This window comes from Bubalus bubalis, chromosome 7 (genome assembly GCF_019923935.1).
Source record: "Bubalus bubalis isolate 160015118507 breed Murrah chromosome 7, NDDB_SH_1, whole genome shotgun sequence".
Taxonomy (NCBI): Eukaryota; Metazoa; Chordata; class Mammalia; order Artiodactyla; family Bovidae; genus Bubalus; species Bubalus bubalis.
This window is the reverse complement of record NC_059163.1, coordinates 33,334,791-33,348,460: the sequence shown is the minus strand read 5'-3', so window position 1 is coordinate 33,348,460 and position 13,670 is coordinate 33,334,791. Positions and strand designations below refer to the sequence as shown.

At 37.8% G+C, this 13,670-nt stretch overlaps 1 protein-coding gene across 1 annotated transcript in view; it reads right to left on the bottom strand.

The window, feature by feature from the left end:
• LOC102406367 (transmembrane protease serine 11E) overlaps window positions 1-10,213 on the bottom strand; it is a 60,103-nt gene extending 49,890 nt beyond the window's left edge. The window contains exon 1 of the mRNA XM_006078731.4: window positions 10,107-10,213. Coding sequence (XP_006078793.1) covers window positions 10,107-10,114 — 8 coding nt within the window. The 5' untranslated portion in view covers window positions 10,115-10,213. The remainder of the gene's footprint in view (window positions 1-10,106) is intronic.
• Between the last annotated feature and the right edge of the window lie 3,457 nt (window positions 10,214-13,670).

The window sequence follows — 13,670 nt, the reverse complement described above, 5'->3', positions numbered from 1 at the left end:
TTTCCTGTACCAATTGCTGATCTATAATATAGTGGCTGTATTGAGTTTTAACTTTTGGATGGAACATGAATTTGTAAAGTTAATCATTGGATTATATACTCACCTTAACTTAGTTATAATTCAATGTATTGTCATTGTATAGTAGCAGTGAAATATGCTCAGATTCATATTAACATAAGGTAGAATTAATAGTCCAAATTAACCCCAGAAAAGTATAAGAAAAGTATTATCTTATCCAAAAGAACTAAATATTTTCAGTCACCAATGTCTATGGCTTTAATTCACATCTAAATGCTAATGGCTACCAAATCTATAAATGCAGATCACTTGTCTAAACTTCATACCCATATATCTATCTGCCTACTGTTCACAACAGGACATCCCTCTCATCATTCAAATTTAGCATGTCTGTGCTAGAAACTCATGGGTGCCTATTCCAAATATTTTCCTTGGTTGTAGAATCTTTGACTTCTGGTTGAACATATGGCCCCCTGGAAAATAGAAGAGTGTCCCTTGTTCGTGAATCTCCATATGGATTTAAGTTCTGACCAGTGGAGTCTCTATCCCAGTGGGTAGAATCCTAATGTGCTGGTTGGAGTTCAGGCAATCACACTGAACCATGATTGGGAGGCTGTATGTTCATGCTCATGGGACAGCACAGCAATGGAAACCTGGATTCCTAAATACTTGGTGAATCTCCCTATCAGACATTACTTTCCTAACTCCAGACCTGCCTTACATTAAACTGAAATAAAATGACGTTTTATATAAGACACTTTAAGTTTCCTATCAGTCATAGCTGAACTGGAACTAATCCATTATGCAAAACAGATTAGTTGCAACCAGGGTAAATTGTGATTTTTTAATGTAATTATCTTTGTGACAAGAGGACATTCAAGAAATATATTTACTATATGAGAGATACATAAAGTATTTTACTTAGTCTTCTCTGGCCACACAATTTTGAGATACAAGTAATTAGTTTGATGCTAATAAAAAAAGGAAACCAAGATTCCACTTAGGATTCATTGTAACAAGTTCTATGACTTTATGCAAATAAATTCTATTTTCTTGTTTAGTGGATATAGGTCTGGGCTTTGGGGTCAAACAGCTTGGGTTTAGGCCCAGTTCTACTTCTCACTTGCTGCAAGCAAGTTACCCTCTCTAGGTCTACATTTACCCTCCTATAGAGATAATGATAGACCCTAACTGTATGGTTCTTTTAAGTGTTAATGAAATAACACATACAGAGCAATTGGCATCATGACAGGTAAACAGTACATGGTCAACAAATGTTGGCTTTGTCATTATTCCTCCTTCATAATGAAGAATTAAGTTGCTTTCAAAGCAGGTTGAAAAATCCCTCAATTCCCTCATGTGCCTGAGGGGATAAGGAGATGATAGAGCAGGTAAGGCCTCCAAGTCTCAGTCCCACTCCACCCATAGCAACACTGCTCCATACAGCAGGGGTTTGCATGAATCTTGTGTCTAAACAGATGGGGAAACAATGGAAACAGTGAGAGACTTTACTTTCCTGGGCTCCAAAATCACTGCAGATAGTGACTACAGCCATGAAATTAAAAGGCGCTTGCTCCTTGGAGGAAAAGCTATGGCAAACCTAGACAGCATATTGGAGAAGGCAATGGCAACCCACTCCAGTACTCTTGCCTAGAAGATGGACGGAGGAAATGAAAATGCTCCTCCTGCCATGGACGGAGGAGCCTGGTAGTCTGCAGTCCATGGGGTCGCTAAGAGTCGGACACGATTGAGCGACTTCACTTTCACTTTTCACTTTCATGCATTGGAGGAGGAAATGGCAACCCACTCCAGTGTTCTTGCCTGGAGAATCCCAGGGACGGCAGGGCCTGGTGGGCTGCCATCTATGGGGTCGCACAGAGTTGGACACGACTGAAGCAACTTAGCAGCAGCAGCAGCAGCAGACAGCATATTAAAAAGCAGAGACATTACTTTGCTGGCAAAGGTCTGTCTAGTCAAAGCTATGGTTTTTCCAGCAGTCATGTATGGATGTGAGAGTTGGACCATAAAGAAAGCTAAGCGCCGAAGAATTGATGCTTTTAAACTGTGGTGTTGGAGAAGACCCTTGAGAGTCCCTTGGACTGCAAGGAGATCCAACCAGTCCATTCTAAAGGAGATCAGTCCTGAATATTCATTGGAAGGACTGATGCTGAAGCTGAAACTCCAATACTTTGGCCACCTGATGTGAAAAACTGACAAATTGGAAAAGACCCTGATGCTGGAAAAGACTGAAGGCAGGAGAAGGGGATGACAGAGGATGAGATGATTAGATGGCATCACAAACTCGATAGACATTATTTGAGCAAGCTCTGGGAGTTGGTGATGGACAAGGAAGCCTGGCATGCTGCAGTCCATGGGGTCGCAAAGAGGTGGACATGACTGAGCAACTGAACTGAACTGACCTGTGTGTAAAAAGGATTCAACTGGTAAGGAAAATGTGTAAAAGTACTCATCTTTGGAGCTGTCTAGCTCTAAAAATCTGTAAATCAAGCCAATGATCAGCCATGAAGTACACAGTTTAGTGCAAAGCTTTAGAACTCTGCTTAAGAAGCCCAAATCTAGCTTTGCTGTTGGATCTAGTAATATATATCCAAGTACTTAATTATGATTTGAATGTATTTTAAGGTTTGAAAGATTGCTTTGAAATATTTTATATGTATTATTTATTATCTTTGCTATTTTCTGGACTAGGGAAGTGGAGACACTAAGGTTAAGCTAATTATTTAAAGAGCAAGGAAAGTTATCTCTACTTAACCAAGAGAGTGGGCTTCCCTGGTAACTCAGATGGTAGAGAATCCACCCGCAGTGCAGGTTCGATCCCTGGGTTGGGTTCGATCCCTGTGGGAAAATCCCTTAGAGGAGGGCATGGCAACCCAATCCAGTATTCTTGCCTGGAGAATCCCATGGACAGAGGAGCCTGGCGGGCTATAGTCCATGAGCATCTGAGCACATAGTACAACCAAGAAAGCACTTGAGATTATAGGGATCATGATGTGGTGGTGGCAGCAGGGAGTATTAGAGAGTTCAGGCCCAGAGTTAGAGGTGTATGTTCAAACTCCAGTTCTACCAATCACTTAGAGATTTGGAAGTCTCAGTCTTCCTAATCTTTGGTTTTCCTACCTGTAAAATCATAATCATATTAAAATTGTCTGCCTCACAGTTGTTGATAGGTGTAAAATAAGAATATATGTTGAAGTTTTGTGTAAAGAACATATGTGCATATATAATATATCCATATATATGTATATACATATCTATCCTACTATATATACATATATATCTCTTCTGAATTTTACTATGACCTGATAAGCTTTTAATGTGCAATAATCAATTTTTTAAAGTCCATACATTTCTATACAAATTCAAATGGCAATAATAACAACAGCAACAATAATATCTCCTGGGTCAGGTAGACACCTGTGTTAGTTTAACTCTTCTACTTGGTAACACTGGACTCAGTACACAGGTGAACTGGGAGGACAGAGTCCATCTTTAGTATTGACTGACTCACTCATTCATGTGATTACATGTGAATTACCTAATCTTTGACTGTTCAGTTCAGTTCAGTTCAGTCACTCAGTTGAGTCCAACTCTTTGCAACCCCATGAATTGCAGCATGCTAGGCCTCCCTGTCCATCACCAACTCCCGGAGTTCACCCAAACTCATGTCCATCGAGTTGGTAATGCCATCCAGCCATCTCATCCTCTGTCGTCCCCTTCTCCTCCTGCCCCCAATCCCTCCCAACATCAGAGTCTTTTCTAATGAGTCAACTCTTCGCATGAGGTGGCCTATGCTGCTGCTGCTGCTAAGTCACTTCAGTTGTGTCCAACTCTGTGTGACTCCAAAGATGGCAGCCCACCAGGCTCCCCCATCCCTGGGATTCTCCAGGCAAGAACACTGGAGTGGGGTGCCATTTCCTTCTCCAATGTATGAAAGTGAAAAGTGAAAGTGAAGTCGCTCAGTCATGTCCTACCCTCAGCGACCCCACGGACTGCAGCCTTCCAGGCTCCTCTGTCCATGGGATTTTCCAGGCAAGAGACCTATGGTATCCCTTAATTTATAGAACACAGAGAGAAATGCTTCCTGTCTACTAGCCTCAGAGGTCTACTTAGAAGACTATCCATTGAATGATAACGTTGTTTCTTGAAAATATAACTTTTATATCTTTTGACACATGAGACAGTTAAATCAGCATAGCAGTAGCACTACTGAGGTAGATAGAGGAGGCATTGTGGGGATGGTATAGCATTGTGATTAAGAACCTATGTTTGCAATCAGATAGACCGAGGTTAGGGCTTTCCTGTGGCTCAGATGGTAAAGAATCAACCTGCAATACGGGATACTCAGGTTCGATCCCTGGGTCGGGAAGATCTCCTGGACAAGGGAATGGCAACCCACTCTGGTATTCTTGCCTGGAGATTCTCATAGACAGATGAGTATGGCAGGCTACAGTCCATGGGGTTGCACAGAGTTGGACATGACTGAGTGACTAACACACTCACACACACACACACAGAGACCTGGGTTAATTACCAGTTCTGCCATTTATCACCTCTGGGCAAATATTGTTACTTGACTAAGCCTCAGTTTCCTCATCTAGAAAATAGGTATAATAATATAACCATTGTTTTTTTAATAAAGATTAAATGCACATGATATTTTAGAACAGTAGGTAGCACACAGCACATGTGAAACAAATGATGGCAATTAGTACTTTGTTCTGCACTGACTTATAGCTCAACTTTTAAGAGTGCTAAATCCTTCTGTAACTGCTTCTGCAGCTTCAAAAAAGATATCATCTGACATCTTCAGATGAAAGATTGCAAGATACAATTTAATGGTGACTATATTATACTTTGGAATCCAAAATATCTGATTACAAACTCCAGTTTATCTGATTGCAAACAGCTTCTTAATCACAATGCTATACCATCCCCACAATGCCTCCTCTATCTACCTCAGTAGTGCTACTGCTATGCTGATTTAACTGTCTCATGTGTCAAAAGATATAAAAGTTATATTTTCAAGGAACAATGTTATCATTCAATGGATAGTCTTCTAAGTAGACCTCTGAGGCTGGTAGACAGGAAGCATATGTCTCTATTTTGTTGTTGACAAATATCATAAGCTTATTTCTATCACCTTGGGCTTATTATTCTAAAAATCTCAGAAATTGCTCAGTCATGCAGGCCATGTATGTACATAGGAGAAGGCTGGGCTTGCAGGTTCTGGCATGACGTGGTACCTCTGTAGCCCACTTTTCTTTCTCAACCTCTTAAAATTTTCCTATTCTCTAACCCACTCATTTCAAAATTTTCAAATTATGCTTGAAACCATGAGACCATTCTTCAAAATTCTCATCCACCATCTTCGATGAGAGTATGTCCAAAGGAGTACGCTTTGAAACGTACTTAGCAGAATTCCTCTAAACTAATCCTGAGAAAGCCATGAAATGCAGACAGAACACCCATTTCAGCACTGACAGTCTTAGAAGACCTGCTCCACAACTGCCTGGTGTCCCCATCCTCAAGGACGAAAGCATCAGGCATGTTTGTAAATCTCAGTGCTGACAAGAAAGCTGGAATGTTGTTTTATTTTTTGAATGTTTCTCTTTATTCCCATATTATATTGAAACAAGGCTATTTTGGAGGAAAGCAGACAAAAATGAATAATAACAAAGGTTCACTAGACAGTTACAGCTATTACAGACTAATGAATTTCTTCCATGAAATGGTGCACTAAGGAGAACTTGATTTTTACACTATAGCACATGTTGCAATCTTTTTTAGAAAGAAATTATATAATTGAATGCTGATCACTTTTGAGATAGTACATAAAAGTTAGTTCACATTATCTTTTTTAAATACAGAGACAATTTTAAGAAAATTAAGTAAGGGCAGTCTATGAATTCTTCAAAACATTTCTAAAGATCAATCAATGAAAATAAAATTATACCACCATCCTTCCTCCTTTGGTATATATGTCCATTCTTTAATATTAACTGGTATTGACTTGTTTCTTTGCCTATACATTATATAAACAGGTATTCCTACACATGCATATCCATTTTCTCCATGTGTGTATATGCATATATGTGTGCTTTCCATTTCTCTGTTAGAAAGCAAATTTTCCAAAGACTCTTCTTTTAGCTTCCTACACACAATAGACAGTATTATAGTAAAAATAATAGACTACAGAGCCAGAAAGGTCAGGGTCAGTTTCTCGATCCAACACTCACTATCCCCGAGCTGCAATTATTTTCTCTTTTAAAGGAGAGATCATAATAACAGCTTCTCAAAGGATCGTCAACATTAAATCAGATAGCATTTTACAAAGGGTGTAATACATAATATAGGTGCCCAACAAATCAGTTTCTTCCACAAAGAACTTAGTACAGAATGAGAACTCATTAAAAGCTATTACATGGACCAGGACAGATCTCAGCTGAAAGAGAAGTGACACAGAGCATTAAACACTTGGAGCACCATGATAAGGCATCTCTGGACCTACACCTCACCCTTCATTATCACTATCTGTTGGCTAATTTCAGGGCAGAAAGGAAGATGTTGCTAGATTAATTTTACTTTGAGATTTTTCCCTATAAGCAAATAGATTTTTAGCCCAAGTATGACCACCCTCTCTGTCAGACACAAACTACCCAAATTATGTCTGTATCCACCCTTCAGTTTCCCATATTCTGAAATTATCTTCTCTTCCTTAATCATCACTATGTTGTGTAAATGACTACTCTTCTCCCTTGGAGGAAAAGGTGACCGGGAAGAGAACACCTCCCATTAATACATAATTATACCAATTTAAAGAAAACAAAGGGCCACCTCTTTAATAGCTGACCTATTTCATTTCTACTTTAAGTTCTTTCTGTCTTAAAAGTTCCTTTCTTTTTATGGCTTTACACTGTATCAATAAATAAGAATTACTCTGTGTAACTTTTAAAAATACAATTCCCATACCTCAACCGGAGATTCATGGGAATTCTTGAATGAGAACTGAAGTTTTCTACTTTTAATAAGTACCCAGTGAATTTAATGGAGGGGATCCATGGGTTATAAGTTGAGAGATAATGCTTATCCTACTGAGTAAAAATTAAAGTTGTCCATTTTGTTTCATTGGAATAGTACTCAGTTTACCTTCATCTGTCTAAACATGTGAAATATTAATGTCTATAAATTCTGTCTGCTGTCAGTGGTTGCTGGTTGTCAGTGCCTGCTGGTGAATACAGTAGGCAGACTGTCCATCAATATTATTATATTATTATATATGTATATATTATATTATTATTTAATAAATATATTCTTCTCTTCCAAAATCTCTTCCCTGTAAACTTATACCTGAAAAAGTTTTCTTTAACCTTCTGTTGTATTTTTTTTTTAATACAAGTAATGTGTTGATTTCTTCATGTTCAAAGGACAGCATAAAATCAGAATTTGGAGAAAACAATAGTATTTGATCTGAATTTCTTCTAACTTTTAAATTCTAAAATCCAGGTCAGTTCAGTTCAGTTGCTCAGTCATGTCTGACTCTTTGCGACCCCATGAACCACAGCATGCCATGCCTCCCTCTCCATCACCAACTCCTGGAGTTTACCCAAACTCATGTCCATTGAGTTAGTGATGCCATCCAACCATCTCATCTCTGTCATCCCCTTTTCCTCCTGCCTTCAATCTTCCCCAACATCGGGGTGTTTTCAAATGAGTCAGCTCTTCGCATCAGGTGGCCAAAGTATTGGAGTTTCAGCTTCAACAATGAATACCCAGGACTAATCTCCTCTAGGATGGACTGGTTGGATCTCTTTGCAGTCCAAGGGACTCTTAAGCAGCTCCTCCAACACCACAGTTCAAAAGCATTAATTTTTTGGCACTCAGCTTTCTTTATAGTCCAACTCTCACATCTATACATGACTACTGGAAAAGCCATAGCCTTGACTAGACGGACTTTTGTTGACAAATAGTGGTTTTCATTTAGAACAGGTAAAGTAATGAAGGAGCTATGTAGCTGAAGTAGTGAAGAAGTAGTGAAGAAGCATATCAGAAATATGCTTAAAGAAAAAGTAGCAGAGTTCAGTGTTATATGCCACCCTGGATGGGAGTAAGGTTTTAGGGAAACTGGATACGTGTATATTTATGGCTAAGTCCCTTCACTGGTCACCTCAGACTATCACAACATTGCTAATCAGTTACACCCCGATACAAAATGTTTTTGGTGTTAAAAAAAAGAGGGGAAAAAAAAGAAGCATGTCATTTGATAAATTTTTCTACCTGTTTCTGATTTGCCTTCCCAGTTATGAACCAGTGGCCTTAAAAAGAAATTGCCTATAGAGAATGGAAATTCTTGGAAATAGTCAATGGAAGTGAAGAAAGAAAAAGCTTCAGGAGGGCTGATTTCTTGATCTGAGTGCTTTTGACACAAATGTGTTCAGCTTATGAGAATCCACTGAGTTGTAAAAATATTTAATGCATACTTTACTATATATACATTATATTTCAGTAAAAAATAAAAACTTATAACAATCACTGTTAAAAAATGAAATTCCCTATATATTTCAATATACCTCTTTCTTCAAAGCATTCTAGTTGGTACATTTATTCCAGCAAATGTGCATAATAAGTTTAATTCCTTTTGACTCTACCCATTCTCTGAACATCTCCTAGGCTGACACAAACATAATTATGCTTCACTTTCTATACAATTTTTGGATCAGGAAGGTGTTGTTTGTTTTCTGTTGATACATATCTTTCATCTATGATGAAGCAGATTTCATCTATGATGAAAATATTTTTTGCTTCAAATTAGAGATTATATTCAGAAAAATTCATTCCAATACCCCCACATTATAACTCCCCTACACAAAGTCCAGACTCAGATCAATGTAGCCTGAAATCAGATTTAGAATCTTGAGTTTGATAGGATTATATATTTAAATAAAAACCATTTTCTATAGTAATATTGTAAAAAGTAAGGCAGAGAAAAGTATAGATACAAAACCATCATGGATTATAGAGAAGTACTTGAAAAAGGCAGGAAGCCTTGAAAAGTCTGATTAAATTTGTGATGTCTAACTCTGAGTTGACTCATGAACAAATATAGAGGGTATTAAAATTCTCATAACTTTGTAGGACTCTTTATCAATTACAGAGCCTGCATGTTCTTCATTTTTAAGATCCCATTAGGAGTTTTATACTTTTCAAACTATTTTCTTCTGAAAGCAGAAATTAAAAAAAAAATAGCATGCCAATATTTTAATCAGAGAAAATAAATTTTTAATATGAGGATAAAATTTTCAGAGTCCAAACTAGTACACTGTAAACTTGTTACTATTTAGTTTCTAACTTTTAAAGAAAACAGCCTCAAAATAATTATGATTTCTCTATTAGAGAAGTTGTGTCATTGGATTTATTTTGAAAATCCAACTGTAATAATTTCATCCCATTGTCTTCTTAAATTTTTCTTGTTCTTTTAAAACATATATAGTTTTTAAATTTTATACTATTTATTTACAGAAAGAAGCATAAGTTTAATCTTTACAGTTGGTTTCAGTTTTTTTCTCATGTATAATTTTAATTAAGTATATAATATAGTATAATGCACTATAATACATAATGTTGTTGTTGTTTAGTTGTTCTGTCGTGTTCAACCCCATGGACTGTAGCCCACCAGGGTCCTCTGTCCATGGGATCTCCCAGGCAAGAACACTGGAGTGGGTTGTCATTTCCTTCTCTGTAATATATAACATGACTTGGGACAAATAGAACTCAAGGTAAAAACACATTCTATTTTCCTCAAAACAAACTAAAAGACAGTTGTCAAACACCATGTATCTTAATCTTTTGTTGAACTGTTTTTAAAGTATATAGAAAAACATTTTGGAATGAGACAGAAGAGGACAGGGAACACTAGTACATAAAGAAGAGAAATCTATTTCTTGACAAAATTTCAGTTTAAATATCAAAAGTATTTTTCCATATTAAGCAAATAATGAACTAGAGATCTACACATTCCTTGATGTGGGTCATGCCATTTTAAACAAGTTAACTTTAGACACAGGACTCACCGATACATTGCTGACCAGCAGAGAAGATTCCTGTGGAGACCAAGGTCTGCAATCAGTGTGTGTATCTGACTCTATCAGCAACTTTGAAGGCTGGATTAAGAAGAGGGAAGTCACTGATGATCTAATTAGAACCAGTCTGACGGGTCTTGGCTAGTTGATGGAGACTGTGTTACTAGTAAGACAAAGTCAAATTTTATAGGGAGCAAGAAAACATAAATAATATTGGTACTTTCTAGGAGTGGGAACGTAAAAGCTATTGTCTTCAGATTATAATAATTTAAAAGTCTTACTATAAACCATATAAGGTAGATTTTTTCAATAAAAGTCAGATATTTAAATCTAGAAAAAAAAAATAAATCTTTCTCAACTTCACATTTCCAATAAGAAACTTTGGTTTAATTAAGTTAAATTGGTCAAAATCACAGTTAATACCTCTATATAGTACTAACACCTATTTCTTAAAGAATATTTTTGTTTATTAATAAAAGGTGCTTTGGGGAAATATATATATAAAGGAAGACATGATTTTTGTTGCTTATAAGGGTGATTATTTTTTTTTAATTGAAGGATAATTGCTTTACAATGTTGTGTTGGATTCTGCTGTACAACACGGAAGGAACATAGATGGAGACATAGAGAACAAACTTGTGGACACAGCCAGGGACGGAGAGGGTGGGACGAACTGAGAAAGTAGCATTCACACACACACACACACACACACACATATATATACACTATCATGTGTAAAATAGATAACTAGTGGGAAGCTATTATATAACACCTATTTTTTTTAACTAATCTGACATGCTTTCCACTCTACAATCCATATAATAAAAGTTTCACTTTGATATTTATTGAAAATACAGTAACGATTAGAAAAGCATTAATATCTCAAAATTATGTGCCATCATTCTTCTAGAAAATTCATATAGTTTGCATATATTAACCCTCAGTTAGGTCAGTGGTGTTTCCTATGGTGGAGACAGGCATATCTGCCAACACAGTCATTATTATCTTATTTCTGAGAAGATAATAATCTAATTTTTAAAAATGTGTACTGACACATGTATATGCAAATGTCTGGTATTCGTGTTAGGTAAAATGTTTAAACCGCCTCCTCTAATTCCTGTAAACTAGATGTTTCTCCTTTATGTTCTCATAGTATCATAACACTTACCATAATGTATTAGAAATTTTTGTTTATTTTATCTCAACCCCACTAAACTGTAAATCTTAACAGACAGTAACTTTATTCCTAAAACAATGGGCTTTCAAAAATATGCATGGAAAGGAGAGAGGGAAGGACAGAGAAAGGAGGTATGTGGAACCAATCCTAAAAATCAGTGTAAAGAAGGCAAATAAGTATGGTTGAATACTTCTACTCAGCCATTTAATGAATGGCTCATCTGAACAGCTGTAAAAGTTGGGGTCCACAGTGAAATGTGGGATTAGGCTGCCAAGAACTGGAATAATTCTCTAAAGGTAACTCAAGAAACCTCTTCATTGGGGCATTCTGTACTTGGGATTGGAGAGAGCAACACCTTAGCTTTCTTTATTCTAACTAAGAGATAACACTGAAGAAAAGCATGGATATCTACTCGAAGTTATTCAATATATAGTATCATGTCTCTGTCTGCTGCTGCTGCTGCTGCTGCTGCTAAGTCACTTCAGTCATGTCCAAATCTGTTCGACCCCATAGACGGCATCCCACCAGGCTCCTCCGTCCATGGGATTCTCCAGGCAAGAACACTGGAGTGGGTTGCCATTTCCTTCTCCAATGCATGAAAGTGAAAAGTGAAAGGGAAGTTGCTCAGTCATGTCTGACTCTTAGCGGCCCCATGGACTACAGCCTACCAGGCTCCTCCATCCATGGGATTTTCCAGGCAAGAGTACTGGAGTTGGGGTGCCATTGCCTTCTCTTCATGTCTCTGTCTACTCACTTGAAATTACAATTCAGCCAGAAACAAAGAAGAAACAATGATGAAGTAAAAACTTCTAGGTTATGAGATTAAGCTTTTCTTGTTTTATAGCCCTTAAGAAATGAAATCTTCATTAATTAAAATATTAATGCTAGCTTCACATACTATGTTCTACTTCACATTAAAATTTTATTAAAATTTTGATTATACTCTTTCATTCAAAGGAACCCATTCTCGCCAGAGTGACTTTGGGCTAAGACTTGTTAGACTCATTTTTTTATTTTTTTCACTTTAAATATTGTATTGGTTTTGCCATACATCAACATGCATCCATCATGGGTATACACGTGTTCCCCATCCTGACTCCCCCTCCCACCTCCTTCCCCATACCATCCCTCTGGGTCATCCCAGTGCACCATCCCTAAGCTTCCTACATCCTGCATCGAACCTGTTAGATTCATTTTAATAGGACCTCATGACTTTTTTTCTCTATGAAAATCTACATTCCAAACTCAAAGAAATTCTTTATATGGTCCTATATTCTTATATACTTAGGTTTCCTGTGCTGTGCTGTCCTGTGTGGTACTCATTCATATCCAACTCTTTGTGACATTGACGGTAGCCTGCCAGGCTCTTCTGTCCATGGAATTTTTCAGGCAAGACTACTAGAGTGGGTTGCCATTTCCTACTCCAGGGATCTTCCCAACCCAAGGATCAAACCTGAGTCTCTTGCATCTCTTGCATTAGCAGATGGATTCTTATCCACTGAGCCATTTGAAAAGCCCATATTTAGGTTTATGTATTTCTAAAATGGCAGATGGTGACTGCAGCCATAAATTAAAAGAACGTTTTCTCCTTGGAAGAAAAGTTATGACCAACCTAGACAGCATATTAAAAAGCAGGAACATTACTTTGCCAATAAAGGTCCATCTAGTCACTGCAGATGATGACTGCAGCCATGAAATTAAAAGATGCTTACTCCTTGGAAGAAAAGTTATGACCAACCTAGATAGCATATTGAAAAGCAAAGACATTACTTTGCCAACAAAGTTTCGTCTAGTCAAGGCTATGGTTTTTCCAGTGGTCATGTATGGATGTGAGAGCTGGACTGTGAAGAAAGCTGAGTGCCAAAGAATTGATGCTTTTGAATTGTGATGTTGGAGAAGACTCTTGAGAGTCCCTTGGACTGCAAGGAGATCCAACCAGTCCATTCTGAAGGAGATCAGCCCTGGGATTTCTTTGGAAGGAATGATGCTAAAGCTGAAACTCCAGTACTTTGGCCACCTCATGCGAAGAGTTGACTCATTGGAAAAGACTCTGATGCTGGGCAGGACTGGGGGCAGGAGGAGAAGGGGATGCCAGAGGATGAGATGGCTGGATGGCATCATTGACTCGAGTGATGGACGTGAGTCTGAGTGAACTCCGGGAGTTGGTGATGGACAGGGAGGCCTGGCGTGCTGCAATTCATGGGGTTGCAAAGAGTCGGACACGACTGAGCGACTGAACTGAACTGAACTGAACTGAACTGAGTCAAAGCTATGTTTTTCCCAGTAGTCATGTATGGATGTGAGAGTTGGACTGTGAAGAAAGCTGAGTGCCGAAGAATTGATGCTTTTGAACTGTGGTGTTGGAGAAGACTCTGGAG